The sequence below is a fragment of the Meleagris gallopavo genome, chromosome 1, assembly GCF_905368555.1.
Source record: "Meleagris gallopavo chromosome 1, MGAL_WU_HG_1.1, whole genome shotgun sequence".
Classification (NCBI taxonomy): Eukaryota; Metazoa; Chordata; class Aves; order Galliformes; family Phasianidae; genus Meleagris; species Meleagris gallopavo.
Window position 1 is genome coordinate 22,245,990 of NC_139404.1, and position 17,867 is coordinate 22,263,856.

Here is a 17,867-nt window from a genome sequence, read left to right on the forward strand (position 1 = left end):
TTTCTTTTCTTCAGATTGTTATCATGGAAGTGCAAGGTTTGAAGTCAGTCGCTCCCAATCGGATTGTCTATTGCACCATGGAAGTGGAGGGGGGTGAAAAGCTTCAGACAGACCAAGCAGAAGCTTCCAGGCCACAGTAAGCTGCTCTGCTTTGCTGCATGCAACATCTCTTTCCTTCATATCATGGCAGAACCTATAGCTTGTATGGTTTTTACAATTTAAATTACCACTGGTTTATTCTAGTGCTGGGTTTATTCTGTGTTGTTAACCTTAAATTCTTTCTCAAAAATTCTAATATTCATATTATTTATTTATGGTGAAGTAAATATGAAGTGTGAACGCTGTCCAGAAAATGACATTGAATGCATGTGTGAGGGAGTTGGAGACTAAAGTCTGGGAATACAAACCTCTTGAAAGACGTTAGCCCAGGGTGATCTTATGTATTCTAGGTTAACGTGGCGGAGGCTTTGTGGAGTGTCACTTGTGCCATTGGTGGAAAATCAATACTCAGTAATCAGTCTTGACAAAGCTTACTCACCTGCTGAGCCTATTTCGTTTTAAATTATAGGATCCACTTCTTCCAATTAATTTTTGAGGGAGGCAGTCAGCAAACTGACTTGCAGGGGAAAACATCGTGCCATCTGTAGCTGAGTGGCATAGAGGAAGAAAATTAGGTGTGTTTTTTTGTTGATTTGTTTGACCTACAGACTGACTTCAGACACTTTTCTCTCTGTTAAAATGTCATTTGGAATGTTTTGTAGATACCTTTCCAGACAGTGAGCTGGGGTTTTACTGGCACCATAGTGTGCCTTGAGAAAATCAATTTAAAAATTGCAGTTGTTACAGTATCTGAGTAAACATCTTAAAGTGAGTTGGGATGGTAGCTTCTGTTCCATTCGCACCACAGATACAGACTTCTGACAGGCAAATTTATAAGCACAGAATATGTGCCTCTTCTGGGGTTTGGGGAGAAGATCTTATTCAGACTTTCTCCTAGCTGTATAGTCAGAGGAAATATCCCTGACAAATAAGCCAGCAGCCTGCTATAGTAGCATATTCAGATGAGCTTTGCAGAACTCAAGGAGATGAGGTAATATGTAAAATTCTGTTGACTCTCTCTCTGCCGTGTGTTCCTTCTCCAGGGCTTGGGCTTTGCATTTGTATGTGGTAAGTGAGGAATATCTAAAAGCAGTGATTGTACAAAATACATACGGGTATATGCCATGAAGCAAGGCCACGAGTAAGAATACAACATTCTCTGCTCATCTGATGACCTGTTGGAGAATTTTCTGGTGGCTCTTGGTCCCGTGCGAGTTGCAGGGCTTTGTCACGGAGTGCACACCTCCAAGCTATGCATGCCTTCTGTCACAGTGAAGGCTCTCTTTTCTTCTAAAAGTTTCCCTCTTTTTATCCCCAGTCTTGAACTTGCCCATTTCTACTTTTAAAAGCTTCATTAACCTCTGATGTCATTGATACGGGTCTTCAGATTTCCCTAAATCAGCAAAAATACACTGATCCATGAATCTTAGGCAAAGCCATTCTCTTTTCAGAAAACGGTTCATAGGTGTTGTTTCTCTCTATATCTGTTCCTGTATACAGCAGACAAAACATGTCAAGGATGGTTCATGATCAGTTCCTTGTTGACTTACATACTAAAGGCTGCAGGTAAAGGTGAAGATTATAAAGCCAATCAGAAGGTATATTCTGTATATTGATACATTCCCTAAAAGTTAATAATAAATGAGTCAAAGTGGAAATTGTGAAAAGGAAGTTCTGGAGTAGATGGAGTCAGTATGAGAACAACTGTAGCATTTGTATGAAAAGTGGTAAGGTTGGAACCTGATCTGAGTTTGTAAACTGATTTAGAGGATTTCAGGCTCAATACAGAAATAGGAAGAAAGACTGGTTATAGGCCATTCCATATAAGGGTTGCTGTGTGTATAAATTTCATATGGACTTGTATGGAAAAAAAAAAAATGCATCCTTAGGAAGTAGAGGACTGTGAGATGCCCTGAACTGTTCAGTGTAAGAATGTGGGTGAGATTTACTGGTGCTGTTGTTCTGCTATCCTACAAAGCTGTGTGATTTAAAAGGGTGCAGCTGATAGAACTCTAACACATATCTGGTTCTCGTGCTGAGTCATAGTGTTTTCCATTATGCTAGCAAGCATAATTATGACACTGGCAAACAGTAGGCCTAAGAGCATAGAGGCAGATGTAGTTTTTGAGCTTATACAGAGATGTAGTTTGATGCAACAGAGGAGGATATTGAATTAGGCACGAAATTAGCAAATTATGGGCAAACAGTAAAAAAGATGGAAGAAGCTGCCTATGGAATTGGAGGTCTTTTATTCCATGGTTTCATCTTTCTGTTACAGCCAAATCAGGCTACCTTGGCAGTAGCTGTATTGCTCTTTTGGTTGGTGGCAAAGGGAACTAAAAGGCTTGGCAGAGATTTTATCAGGAAATTTTACAGGTGAGAGAGAGCCTGAAAGTATTAATATAGGTAGGGAGGGGCCCTCCGTTTTTGGAGGACTGTAAGGTGTTTCTTCTTTCTCCTATTGCAGCTTGTTTCCAGTCCTTCTAAGACATTTCTTCCCACTATGTCCAACACACTCTTCATCTCAAGCAGTTGTCTGCCTACTTTTATCTCCCCACACTCAGGACAATTTCTTGATAGGTATCTGCTGAAGGATAGGAAGGGATGGATGAAGGGTTAGATGTTCTGCAAAGTGAAGGTGCTGGAAGAGGTGGAAACAAAAGTGACATTCTGCTTCTGTTGATGTTAGTTGTGGCACTGCTGCTACTTGCTTTTCCCCTCAGCCCTTTGGCAGCAGTAGGGAAAGCTGCATAAGTAGAAGCCCATGAACAGATAGCCCGTCCTCCTCATACAGGAAAACCAAGCTGTCTGCTGCCCCAAGGCATGCTCACTTCGCCTGCTGCTGGGACTGACTGCTTACTGGGGGTAATTTCCAGTACCACCATTCAGATATAAAGGAAAATAATCAGTGAGGCTGAAGGAGAAAACACAAAATTCATTGTGAGAAGAAGCCGAGAATCGAGAAGAGCTGAATTTCATTGTGGCTCTTCAAATCACTAACAGTAACACATTTACACTGACTAATCCCAGATAAATGAGAACATAACTTCATATTTTATATAGAATGTAAAAGCAGCTAGATAATGGTAGCAAAGCTCCTCTACGATGAGTAGAATTAAACAGTGATGGAAAATGAATTTTTCACTAGCCTAGGGAGACTGCTGGCAAGAGCTCCAAATCATGCACTTGTCTCAGGCATTTTCTGGAGTTGCATTAATGCTGGTAGATAAATTTGTGAAGAGAAGCAGTGAAAGCAGTCTTTATATCTCTTTTTTTTCATCTGTGAAGCATCAGTGTACAAAGCGCAATGCTAGTTCTCAGTGAAAAGCAGAAGACTGGGAACTCAAATGAATGGTTCAAAATGGAGTGCAAACCAAGTGACCTTAGTGTGCAGATTAATAGAAGCATGATTCAAGTTGAGCCTGATTTCAGGATTTATTTACTTCCAAAATGCTGAATATTTCACTTCATGGCTTTTTAGATATGTATTTAATTATCCTTCTGAATCCTTGGATGTTTCTATGAGAGTAAGAAGGAAATTAGAAAAAAATATTTGTTACTCAAGTGAAAATGCCCAAGTAGAGTCCCAGAGAATAAAAACTCAGTTTATCATTAAGAATTTTTTTTCTGCTTTCATAGAGCTTTTAACCCCTGCCTGATTTCTGTCTCTGATTTATTTTTTTTTTTAAGTTTGCATTGAAGTGCTCCATACAAGTGTTTTCTTCTTTAGCAAGCTGAATGGAGCTGCTTCTGTGTATGCTACTGGGCAGTTAATGATCGTTCTCAGATGCAAATGCTATAAAATAATATAATTTGACTGAGCGTAAGTCTTGGACAGTTATACAAACAGATCAGTTACACAGCTTCCAATTCCTGTGAAATATTCTGCATTCCTTCCAACTGTTTCTAGCCTTTTAGCCCCGCTGAAAATCCCTCCAGCAAAGCCTGTGACCTTTTCTGGCAGACATCAGTAGCAGAGCCTTCAGAGGACCCCCTTCAGCTCCAGGACTCTTTGCATCATTTTGTTGCAGTGGCTACACAGGAGGTGTCTTGTAAAATCCAGCACTAATTTCATTTTTCAAATATTACTGATGTGGCTGTTTTCAGTCGTGTGGAGTCTGGTGTCCGCATGTTTTCTTATCATTGATTTTATTCATTCTGAATATTAAATAAGGTCATTTCTTGAAAATGTTATCTTCTGGATATGGACAATCATGCCTAAAAATAAAAGTTGGGAATATGTTGTTTTTATTGCTACAGTTGTTAATCTGTTGTCAGATGTTTATGAAGAAGGAAAAGATCCTGTCTGAGATGATGAGAAAATTTTGATGCAACAAGCATTATGTAAATAAGACAAATGAGTTGATCATTTCTGACTGTATAACCTTGTAAAAATGGCTGTTATATTAGAAATATGTGAAGAATGTGTGATTAAGTATCTGACCAGAGGAGGCAGGGAACCTCAGTCAAGACTGCAGGAGTAAAATAAATGCTGCTCACTTTCTTTTTATGCAATATTGTACCAACATTAATTCCATAAAGTATTTGAAGTGTGACAATACTTGCAGACACATAATCAAAGATTATTTAGTAAGATTTTATAGAAGGGTGTTGTTATTTTATTTTATTTTTAAAAGGAAAAATAAAAGCTTAATTTCCAAGACTTAGAACTTCCTGAAATGACATGATCACTCTAAAAAGACATGAATCTTTTTAATATATTTTGTTGGTGATATTTTCATGAGTTGACCTAAGATGTCCCTATGGGGATAGGCTGAATTTTGGGGCTCTTCAGCACGGAGAAGAGAAAGGTCTGGGGGAACCTTACAGTGGCCTTCCAGTACCTGGAGGGGCCTACAGGAAAGCTGGGGAGGGACTTGTTGTAAGGGCATGTAGCAGCAGCATGGGGGAAACGGTTTTAAATTGGAAGAGAGTAGATTTAGCTCAGATATCAGGAAAAAATTGTTTACTGTGAGAGTGATGAGACACTGGAACAGGTTGCCCAGTGAGGTTGTGGATGCCCCCTCCCTGGAAGCATTCAAGGCCAGTCTGGATGGGGCTTTGAGCAACCTGGTCTAGAGGGAGGTGTCCCTGCCTTATAGCAGGGGGTTGGAACTAGGTGATCTTGAAGGTCATTTCTAACCCAAACCATTCTATGATTTTATGAAGTTCCTGAAGGGGAAAAGGACAGACATTTATAAGATTTAAAAGTCACCTTCCAAACATCAGATGGTTTTATTCTTGCATCATAGTCACTGCTACTTTATAATTTTTATTTTTGGTTGAGGGAAACAAAGAGGTGATCCTGTCTACGACCATCACAACGTGGTTGCATGACACATATAATGCAGTACCTAAGGAAAAAGGGGAGGCATGCATTTTTTCATCTACTATTCATCTGTGTCTAATTTGTCTGCATAAATAAGATTAATTTTGATCAGCAATACTTTAATTATACTGTTAAGCGTTCAGTAAGCATTCTGTATATTGTTTGCAGTAATCCATCTTTTTGCTTTTGCACTGGAGGAAAAGAAGGGTGAAACAGTTGTCTCTGCCTTGTATTGCTTTGAGTCTTGAGTATAAAACTGGAGACTGAATACAAGAAGAAATGAGGGACAGAAACACAACCACTTGCTCATCAGATAGACTGTAATCATAACGTTCTCTTCTTGGCAAACCAACCATTTCTTCTAAGGATGTGAATATTTTTTTCTAGGTGATTTTTTTTGTTAAAATGAGTATCTTTGCACATGGGACTTTTACAGAGGGATAGTGAGATTGTGGTTCCATCACGCCTCATTTAACCGTACTCAGCTTGTTGCTCACATGCTTTCCATTACACCTCTTGAGGATAAATAATCTTTAGAATTTAGCTTCTTAAACAGTGTCTTTTATTTGATGGATTCCACCTGTTCTTTTGACTATCAGTGCTGTAAGTTTTTTATTTTAATTGCAGATAATAGCAGTGAAATCCCAAGCTGATTTTACAGAGGATTATAAAGTGGAATTATTCAGCATATTTGGCATCCAAACTTCTCTTCTTTAATACATAAATTTATGTATTGCTGTAATACAGCAATTTATGTGTCATTTACAAAAATGAGGCTGTATATAAGAGAACCTCCGTGTATTCCTACTAAAATTATTTCAAAGACTAACACATAAGAGACATGATTTCTAATTATGTTAACATGGATAATGTAGTATGCGTTTGGTTAAGTTGGGCATCATCTTTCACTACGTATTTTGGAATCTTAGGGAAGTGAAAGGGGTAAAGATCTTGCAGGAAACAAGGTTCATCTGCTTTCATAAGCCAGATAGGAGTAAATTACATACTGATTCTCCTTATCTTTGAAGGATAAATTCCATCTTTCGTCTTGGCATATGTCAGGAAGTCTTTCTTCTTTCATTGTCATGATTGGAGCAATTCTCAAAATAAGATGGAAAAAATTACCTTGTAAAAAATTGGGTGCTGCAAGCAAGTATTGTATATGCCTGTCCAGTGTCCAGCTGCAAGGAGAAACAAAATTGCCAGTAGAAAATTAGCTGATGCTTTCTCGGTTCTGCAAAGGAAAAAATGTGAGAGGAAAATACGCGTTTATCCCAGCCTGTGCTCTGGATTAATGATGGAAGTTTTTCACAGGAGGGATACGGATTCAGCTGAAAATTTACATAACAGTTTTATTCAGCTGTTCTTGTTGCCTGATCAATTTCTTGCTCCTTTAAAAAAAGGAAATACCTCATCAGCTCACATATAAAGATCAGTATGATATCCACAAGAAAAAGAAAAGGTGGGATTTCTAAAGTAAGTAATTGTGTATGCTACATTCTAGTATTGATTACTATTTTATATTGTCTAGCAGGTATTCCCCTCTCTTACAGAGAAATACGAATTTTCTCCAGGCTTCTAGCCTTAAAAGATATATGAAACTCAACTGGATAGTAACTTGAGCAACCTGATCTGACTGGCTTTGTGCTGATCTTGAACTAGGTGACCTCCAGAGGTTCCTTCCAGCCTAAATGTTGCTGTGATTCTGTGATTAACCTCCAAAATATTATCTTGTAATCTTGTTTAACAAAGGGACGTGAGAAAAGCACTGTTGTTAGAAAGGAATATTCACGGATCTGGTACAAGTGTGGTATGGAATAAACTGGGATGAGAGGAGGTAATTAAAGTTGGCTGAAACTTCTACTCTATTTGGACAGTTATCAATAAACATAATCCTTCTGCCTCTAGGGCATATATATTTTATCTTCTTCTCTTCAGTCTTTTGATTGTTCTGGCTAAATCCTGGTTGCTATTGTGCTTCTGTGTGCTGAACATGTTAATAACTGACTGAAAGTGACCAGGATTTCTCCTCTTGTATGATGTTTGCGCTCTTGAAAACTGTGGTTTGGTGCACTGCATCCTGCTGCAGCCAAGCAGAAGTCAATGGGAAAGGGGCTTTCCAGCGCTTCTTCCCAGTGGGTTCTCTGTACATAGTGATATTAACTTCCTTCATCTAGTGACACTGCTGAGCTATTCTGTGAAATAGCTCTTTCTTGATACCATAATAAGTGTTTTGTCCTTTCCTTTTTTTAAAATAATTGGCAAATTACTTCATCTCCCAAATTCTTCATCCCAAACTCTTTCTCATATTCCCTAAAATCTAAGGGTTTGAGTGCTTTTGGACTTTTTTTTTTTTTTTTTTTTTTTTTTGAGAAAAATTGTGAAAATCTAACAAACCCAGGGTTTTGGCAGACTATCAACCTTCGCTCAAGCATAACATCACTACTCTGATACAATGGCTGTTTGGGGATGACTCTATCCTTTTACAACGTAATAAATGCCTTGCAAGGCTGAGATCAGTTTTATGTTCTGTTTTTTCAGTGCATTTTGGAAACCTTGGGGCTTGAAGCTGCATGTCCTGCTGTTATCACCTTCAGTCTAACAATTAAGGCTTGAAGAAAGGCAGTATTTTCACTGCTTAATGAACGTAATGTGTTTGTTTCCAGTCTCACTCCCACCTGATCCACAGCAAATGCGATTAATATTTTGCAGGCAGGCATAAGCTTTTCTCTAACACTGCACTAAAGCATCTATGGATGTGTGATCCAGCTTCTAACTGGAAGGCGTTTAGCCATGAATAGTGTGGTGTTGAGCCAAAGCCAAATGCTGCTTAGAAGAAAAATGCATTGGATCAGTCCAAGCATCAAACTAACATATCTGCATGGTCTTTGGCTGGGTTAGAGTGAGGTCAAAGACAACTTATGTCTGCCTGCAACACATCACATGGCAGGATGGATGTCTGTCAAAAAAGGCAGGGGAGGAACACATTGCCTCCCATTTTACCTCAAATTCTATTCATCTCTGGAAAACTGAATTACTGAAAATTGTTCTGGGTAATTGTGTGGAAGAAAAGTTCCTTAGGATATCTGTAAGCTTTGATGTTATTAAAATGTCCCATTTTACATTTGCAAAATATGCCATTCTTCTGTCTTTGTCTGAAGTGACTTTTCAAAAATTTGCTTATATTGATGGAAATAATTTATAAGCATTTGACCAGATGCAGTGTTCAAACTGGAACAGATTTGATATTTTTTATTCAGTTTTGTTGTTTTGGGTGAAGAGAAAGGAAGAGGATATTGAAAAAAGAAACCTTGAAGATTTTACTTTCAATCCCTATTCAGTTTAAGAATACTTTGTATATCTCAAATTTTTGTGACAGTTTTTCATTTTAGTGTGAGCAGGCTCTTCTTTCCTGTCACTGTGTTAGTATGTGCATGGGTTCTCGAGCATAAGGATGTCGAGCGCCCCAGTACTTGAAGAATACAGAAAAGTCTGCTGAGCAGATGTTGTCACAGATGAATGATGCACTTCACTCACAAGAGAGAAGCAGCAGTATGTTTTATTGGTATAAGACTAATTAGCAAGGCTCAATGGTTAGTAAATCAGTAGTTTAACAAGGTTCAGTGGCCAGGTATACTCAGTTACTTACTGTGTAGAGGACGAGGTCACACAAAATTGTCAAGAAGACTCTCCTCTTGAATCCTGACGCTCAGAGCAGATTCCCTTGCTTTTTAGACTCCTCGAAGTTCTACCTACTCATCAACCATATTTTGTTTGGAGCATGCTCAATTAACCCCTGGTTTTTGTGGTGTTGTCTCCCCAGAGTCCAGCCTGAGCAGGGTGCAGCCATTGCTAGCACCATTGGTGCCTATTGCTTGAGCAGGGTTAACGGTGAGCAGTCAGGTTGCGGAGTGGGGAGTAAACTGTTACAGATGAAGAAAGAAAATTTATAGATCTTAAAATTTTGGAATAACTACTTAGCATATAAAGTGTGATTCTCCAGGTTAATGTGCCTGCTTGAAAGCATTGCCAGCAGATTGAGAGTAGGAGTAGCTCAGAAACAGAGGCAGAATAATGTGGACAGCTGATGAGAACAGTAGGTGTCAGAAAGGAAAAAAGAAGCTTCAGAATAAAAGAGAAGTGGTGGAATGCCAGATGGAATACTGAAATTTTCTGATTTGATTTCTGGGTGTTCCCTGATAGTCTGTGCAGGCTCAGATAAGTCAGTCTATTTTGTGATTTGCTTTCCCACATCCTTAGACTGAGATGACAATATCTATCTGCTTCATCAAATTGCTGACAGTGCATCGACATTTATACAGCGTTTGGAAGCTTTAAAGTGTCACACAAATACTGAAGAACATTAAAAAATAGGCCTTGCAACTTGTAACAGCGTTGTGACGGATCCATTTCATTCTGTTTCAAGACGTAACTAAATATATGTATAGAAACTTTGAGATCATAAATGGGCATGTTTTGCTTTTATATCTGTCACCAGTCCCTAGCTGGATTTGAAACTCAGTGGGAGACAGGAGTTAGTGCCTCTCATAAATTCTTCACACAAATATACACTGGTGGTTCCCAGCACCCAGAAATGTGTCAGTCTTGTTGCACACCCTTAAAAATCTCCATCCTGACTTGTCTTGGTTGCCTGCACTGAAAGTGAGATGGAAAAGCAATACTGCGTAATAATTTACTCATAGTTTTATGCTTGTTTGAAAATACCTGCCATAATAGCGTTCTGTAAATAGTGTTAGAGTGTAGTGTTTCCATTTTTTCAATGAAGAAAATGTTTTCAATGTCGCTTTTATGAGGGCTGCTCTGAAAGTAGTGCCTCTTAATTTGTGATGTTGGCCTACGATGTCAAAGGCAGATGTTCGTTGTATGGCAGTAAAGATGGAACCTTCCCATCAGTATTCCATTACGTGTTGTTGCCATGTGGCAGATGGCAGCAGATGGTGTCTGATATGGAAGTGCCTAAAAAGTAAAGGTGTGTCATTGAATTCCTCCATGTGGAAAAAATGACACCCACTGTCATTCATCAATGCTTGTTGAGTGTTAATGGAGACCAAACAGTGGATATGAGCACAGTGAAATGGTGGGTGGTGTGTTGCAGCAGTTGTGAACGCAACAAGAACGACAAGTTGTGTTCTGGATGGCCATGTACAGCTGTATAGCATGACATGAAGATCATCTTGGTCAGTTCATCCGCACAAATTGACAGATTATAACCAGGGAACTGGGTATGAAGCGGAATATCAGCTTCAGTGCATTGGAAACACTGGTGGCAGTGTTGGAATATTGCAAAGTATATGCGAGGTGGATCCCACAAATACTCACAGAGGAGAAAAAATATCGTATGCAAGTTTGTCTGAACCTGTTGGACCAATATGAGGTGGAAGGTGACAGTTTCCTGGATTGCATTATTACCAATGAGATGTGATGTCACCATTATGAGCAGGAGTTAAAATGGCAGTCCATGGAGTGGCAACATGTGACAACATGTGGCAAGCTGTGAAACTGTGGGCCACATTTATTGATGAGATTTTTAACTAGCACAGCACACAGGCTCCTTTTCGTTGCTGGTGAAAATGCATAGCTACCAGTGATGACTATGTTGAAAAACAATGTTTTGTAATGCAGAATTTGCTTCATCAAATAGTGTTGTTGCACTCTTTGTTTCTGTTCTAGTTTCCACAGAAATAAATAGGAGGCATTATTTTTGGAGCAACATATGTACCTATGTAACATATGCTTGTTATGTATAGAGTTCCTCTCTGTTTTTCTTTTCTACTATCTATTGGAAACTTTCCTACTTTAAAGAAAAATTATGACAGTGTTGTCATTTTACTTTTTGGAAATTAATTTTTGCAGATATTAGTAATATTCTCTGTTTAAAAAGAAATATGGGATTGTGTCTAACTTGTTATTAGGTCTCTGATAAATTGTTAGTAATTTTGAGCTCTGTTAATTCCCTTATTTTAAACAGTTATTATTTTTACCAAAAGCAAGCATCCCAGATGATAAGATTATGATGATGATAAGATTTTCTTTCTTATTCATGTTGCTCTGATTATGTAAAAGAGCTTTGCAGTTTCACAAAAACAAGGTATCCTTACTTTTGCCTAGATGAGGACCAGATTTGGCGCTTTCAGTTCTTCAAAGTCGAGTTCTGGGAAGGATTGTCAGTGTTTTCTAACAGCATCAGCTTAAAAGGCTTTAATTTTGCTGCTGAATTCTTAGATAAAAAACATTCAGACTGACAGTGGCTGCACAAGATGGTGCCTAGGCAGTGCATTCAGAAATTGAATTACAGACTTCTTAGAACATTGTGTGCAGGTACAGGATTTTATATACTCAACTTTTCTCTATGGAAAGTGGTGAATAGACATCTTGGTCTGGGTTTCTAAAAGCCTGTGTGCTCACTTAATAGTTCCCGGAGAGGTAAAAGGTTAAAAAGCAGAGAAATACAACTGAGGTACTGCAGATTATAACTGCACAGCAGGGGAAGGGGATTTTAGCTGCTCATTGGGAGGCAATGATCTCACAGCTATGATTGTTCTCTCCTGCTACACATACATGGTCTACCTGTTGATAGCAACATCACCCACCTTATGTGACCACATGGATACCAGAAGGTGAATTTTGGACGTGGTGGCTGCTGCTGGGGGGATGATGAAGGAGAAAACATGTTATTTCTGGTTTTAGAAAGACTAGCAGTTGCTACTACAGGGTAGAGGAAAGGTCCATCCACTGTGGGGTTAGGATGGTAAAGGTTGGACTTGCATACTAGACATGTTAAAGTTGGACTGTTTTTCTGGTATAGGCACATGCATAGAAATACCTCAAACATGGAGGGTTTTTTTGTTTTGTTTTGTTTTGTTTTTAAAGAAAAACAAATAAAAACAAAGGAACTTAAGTGTAAGTCTTCTTTAGGTGAAATCAAAGATGATACTTAGACAATCACATGACTTTCCATCCTTGGACCTAAATGTCTCATTGTTCTGAGTTTCTTCTTCCTTCTGCCACGCATCTCTCTAGAATAATTAATGTTTCTTATATCAATATTTTGTAGTTTTAGGAAGGTTTTGATGTGAACGTCAGAGTTCAATCCATTGCAGCATTGCAGTATTAATACCCCTTCACTAATTGACAGACTTAAAAGTATTTAAGGAATGTATCACTGTTTCTGTAGTGGGGAATGTAAAACAATGAATCTGTAGTTCTCGGTGAGATTTCTCTGTAAAACTGTGCCATCACAACCATACAGGGAAGAGCACACAAGGCATGTAAAAGATTAGACGAGATTAGTTGGGAATATCTGAGATACTCGATAAAGCCTGTGGTTTAATTTCCTAAGCACAAGTTTTGTTTGGGCCTGTATTTTAAAAGGACATTATGATTTGTTTAGAACCTGCTTAATTTATTCCCTTTCAACTGCAATTTAATGACTCTGATACTGGACATTATTCTTTTTGCACTTTCATCAAAATAAATGAGTAGTTTTCAAGTAGAGAAATAATAAAAGGTAGATTTTTTTTTCCAAGAAGAATATTTGCAATCTGAACAGTGTCATAAGCTTATAGAATGGTAAAAATAGACAAACTCTTCTTGTGATTTCAAATATGAATTCCAAATCTCACTGATGTAAAGGAGGATATATACAGAAATATATAATAAAATAATTATGTTGCATATAAGAAAAATTCACCACTGTATTAAATCCTTGGTACTTTATAGTAAGATTCTGTCATTTGTGCATTAATATTTCAAAGTTCTTTTCAATAAATTCCATGAAAGGGAGAATGTGGAATGTTTGTATTATATTCTAAGATGTGCAAAAGAGAAATAAACATGCCATTGAGTTATATGAGACAGCTGTTAAAGCTGTGATTTCTATTGTAGCATCCTGGCATCAGTCACTGACAAGCAGATAGGTGTTTCTGTGCTAACAGAAAAAGAAGTGTGTACAGTATTTGGGGTATCTCCTACTGACTGCATAGCTGCTGGCTTACTCTCACATTTTCTCTCTCTGCAGTTTTATGTGCGCTTAAAGATGCAGTTGTGCCTGCAGTGGTAGCTGATAATGTACAGCACTTCATGAACTCCGTGCTCACCTGAATAACAAAGTATCACTCATTTTTTTAAATATTACTTTTAGTACTTTCTAACAGCAGTAAGTTTGTCCAACCTGGACATATGATGTGTAGATGTAAAGATCAGTGCTGCCAGACGTGGGAAAGAGGTGCTGGAGTCTCTGTCCTACTGTTCTCTTTCCAGACCTTTCAGCCCACCTCTTCTACTCTGTACATTTTCTAACCTAAAGATTGTGGTTACCTATTTCTCTACCCTTTCCCAGCAATACAGAAGCAACCAAGTCAGTAAAGATCATGAAAAAAGTGAGACGTGGGCATGTTAGGAAGACCCGGACGTAGTATTTCCAGACTAGCTTCGAGATGAGCCCGGATAAGTAGTGCCAAGTATTCCTTACCCTGTGGAGCACTGTGCTGCTCACAGACTGGCTCTGGTGGGCTGTCTTGTGCACTCCGACTTAGTAGCACGTCCCCGCTGCAGACAGGGAATGAGAAAACTCTTCAAGGAAACCTCACAAAGTGATATAATGAAGGATGATCAAATCTTTCGAGGTAGATTTATGCAGTATATTTAAACCATGAATTAAAGCTGAAAAGGAGTCACGAGGGAGAGACCAATACACTTCTTTTAGTTTCATTAATGCTGAGGAATTTCTCAACAGTTGTTGAGGAAAGTCAGATCCTGATGGTGCAAAATTCTTTAGACTTGATATTTTGCTGGAGAGAAAATGTTCCATGTTTGCAAAAACAACATTTCTGGATGTTTGCTTAGAATAATACATTTTATAATATTCATTCCAATGTAAGGCTGGAGATTTAAGGTCTCATAAAGAAAAGTTTTGACTAACAGATTAGAATTGGAAAGCTGAGAGAGAAAATTGTTGCTGTTTCCAGGGTACAGAATGTGCTCTGAAATGAAGTAGAAAAATAGATTTCCTTAGACTGGGTTCTGTGACACAGTGATGTATCTTCACCTGATATAAACATCACCTCCTTGCTGGCAGTGGGTTTATCCAGGGTACTTTTGCAGTGAAGGGAAATGAACTTTGGCTCTGTCACCAATTATGTTATCTGTGCCATGTACCTCTGACAACAGTGATGAAAAAAATGTGACATGCTTAAAGATGATCAAACATCAAATAATTCCATTCTCTACAGTAAAGAGAATAAGAAGGTGAAACCAGACAAATGATGAATACAAAGAAAAATAATATAGCCATACCTGAGCCTGGAGACTTTTTTTAGCCCTGCAGTTGATGGGTGTTTTACATGTGACACAGCTGGCAATACAGAGGGAGACATTGCAGCATTTGGTGTGAAACTTACTGCATCTTCTGGATACTTTTCTAGCAAGATTTAAAAAAAAAAAAAAAGACAGTGAAGACAGTAATGGGAATGGTTTTAAATGAATATGATAGTGAATGAGATTCATGCTTTTGCAGTTTTGAGAAAAGTTTTTAGCTTCCCATGTAGTCACACTGAGCCAACAAGTAGTTCATGTCTGCAAAAATCACTGGACAAGCATTCATAACTTGTCAGCTTCTCTGAATCTGTAAAAGTGGCTGATATGCTGCTATCAGTATTTATTGACATTTGGTAGTAAAAGCCTGTTCTTCTTTTCTTTTTTGCTCTTTCTCCCACAGTTCAGTATCTGCATAATAGAGCAAACTTGAAATAAATATTCTGCATGAGAATTTGTCTCAAATGAGACCAGAATGGCGCATTTGATTTCCATATTTTGTTTTTACAGAAAGCCAAGTTGGCACCTTCAGGCTTACCTTCTTCTTTGTATGAAAAGTATAGGTCAGTTGGAGAATTTGCTTTCTTGCAGCAAATGTTTTACAGGTGTTGCGAATGAAAATTAAAATACATAAAAAATATTTCTTCTTCATCCTGTGCTCAAATTCCGCAGGGCACATTTCTGGCTCTTATTTAAAAAAAAAAAGTTAAAGTTATTCAGTTAAACAGCTGAAATTATTCAGCCTTACAAATAACACTATGTCTTTCTCGAGGAAAATATCGGGGTGTTACCCTTACATTAAAAGAAAAATTATATATTTGCCTGCCTATACTGAGCAGCTGAGCTTTTAAAGGAAATGTTCCATGACAGCAACTCCAATGAAATGACGCAGAAGTGAGAGCAGGAAATATTAACATTTCAGTCATTATTAATAAGTGCATTTAACAGAAGACAAATGTGTTTTGGAAGAAAAAATGTTAATTTTTTGAGAAACCCAGTGGATATAATGACATTAGGGCATAGAATCTATAAATTGAAATAAGAACCTTAGTAATGGTGATCAGGATTTGCATCTACTAATTACTGTTTGGATGTTGATTCCCTGAGCAATTAGGTATCCTCCTAGCCTATTTTTCACAATTAAATTTAAGAGCTCCTTTACAAGTATGAAGTTATGGAATAAATAGCCAAAAGTATGGAAAAATTGACAGAATTCTACAGTACCAGGGTAAATAAATTATCAGTTTTATTGATAAGCTCTGTTTCTTTGGACTATTGAATCTCTTATACCCTTGCATCAGAGTAAAATGAATACGTTATCGCTTCTACTGGGGGTTCTTTCCTTCAACATCTGATTTCAAATGGTGTGAAGGAAGATACCTATGCAAAACTCCAAAGAAACAAGGCTTGGGTAGTAGTAATCCACAGGCAATCATAAGGGAGATGATCTGTGAGCTTTGTATGTGTTTGCTTTGATATTGGCAGTTGAAAACTAAAGTAGGAAGGAAATTACTTTAGCCATAAGGCTAAAGAATATAATCTTGGGTTTGCCCTTTCCAACAGAACATGATTGCTTAAATGCTGGTTCTTGAGGCAAGCTGCTGAAGTCTTAGAGGTAGAAAACTGTGACCATCTGTTTTACTGGGCATTTCACTTCAAAGGCATGGACATAAGAGGCTGTGAGACTTAGCTGAAGTCCTGATCAGCAAGGAGCATAGGATTAGTGCATGGAATATTTTCACCATGAACACTAAGCTTTATGAATTGATCCAGACCATTGATTTTCAGCCAAGGATTTTCATTCCCTGCTGTAGATGGAAAAAGTTGTGGGAGAAAGATGTCAGTCAAGGACAGTGATTGTATTTGACATTAAAGGTGATCATTCTTCTGATTTGTGTACTTCCATCTATTAGCTAATACTAGCATTAGATCTTTGTAGAGAAGTTCTTGTGTGGGGAGGTTTTTTTGTAGGGTTTTTGTTTGTTTGTTTTTGTTTTTTGATTGTTTATTTGTTGGGCTCTAATAGGAAAAGTAGGAAAAGGTTTGTCTTTAATTATTTGGGTGGCCCTGTCCATGGTAGTGTAGGCAGTTCCAGGGAGTTCAGAGGCAAATATACACTGGTCCCCGTACAGCAAGAACATGCTTAGATGGTGTTTGAGATTGCAAGGGAGTATTATTTCTGGAAGCTGGTGTCTTGGGGGAGACACATCTTCTCTGAGGATGCTTTCTCCTTGGAAATCTCATTTCTGTATTGTGACAAAACCTAACCCCCTGGGACTGCCTCAGGGAAGAGCAGCAGTGCTAGGCATTACCTGACCTGCCAGTACAACATCTATCGTCAGATCACAAAACAAGTTTTCTTTCTCTGAGGAAGGTAATTTCTTTTCAGAATCCGTTTCAATTTTTCAATTAGCACATTGGCTGAGAGTAAAGCTCTGTCCACCATGAACACAGAGAGCAAATATCTCTCTAGTCCAGGCAAAGCAAGAAAGACAGAACAGAATGATAAATTCAATTAATTTTCAGTGGACCTCACCTTTTTTGTTCAGCCACCTGTAGGACTTGATTATGCAGAACTGCCACTTCCATAAAAATTTTTTGTTTCTGTTACACATTACTTTCTAGATTTTTTCTCAAAATTCGTAACTTATGTTAGTTGAAAGTTTCTTTTGCCTTTTAGATCTCTTGCATGGAGGTTTATTAGTGTATGTTCATTTTCCAGGAATGGAGAGGTCATGAGTCCATGTAAATCATCCTTGAAAGTAAAATATTGGGATTTTTTTTGTAAATGGTGTCCTGTAAGATTTTAGCTTGTGTGATCTATATCCTTTTATAGAGTATACGTGTGCACTCATCTGTTTTCTTATTTCTTCAGTTTCTGATGATCTCAGTAAGTTAAGCAGTAGGAGACAAAACTGAAGCTGAGCTTTTTGCATTTTGTTTGCACCTACTAACATAGTCAGAATTACAGTATTCAAATGATTACCTTATAACTCTGTAGGAAAATTGATTACTTTGTCAGAGGAAGTTGCAGTCTAATTCATACACCTTTCTGGTTTTTGTACCACTGGCACAGAGAAAAACGAGCTGAGATAAGATTCCCAAC

General features: G+C 38.0%; 1 protein-coding gene across 14 annotated transcripts in view; it reads left to right on the forward strand.

Moving 5' to 3' along the window:
• The window catches only part of CADPS2 (calcium dependent secretion activator 2), a 299,343-nt gene that overhangs the window by 126,009 nt on the left and 155,467 nt on the right, over window positions 1-17,867 (forward strand). For all 14 annotated transcript variants that reach the window (XM_085218604.1, XM_085218528.1, XM_085218565.1 and 11 more), the window contains exon 6: window positions 15-136. In XM_085218604.1, the coding sequence (XP_085074730.1) occupies window positions 15-136 (122 nt within the window). The remainder of the gene's footprint in view (window positions 1-14; window positions 137-17,867) is intronic.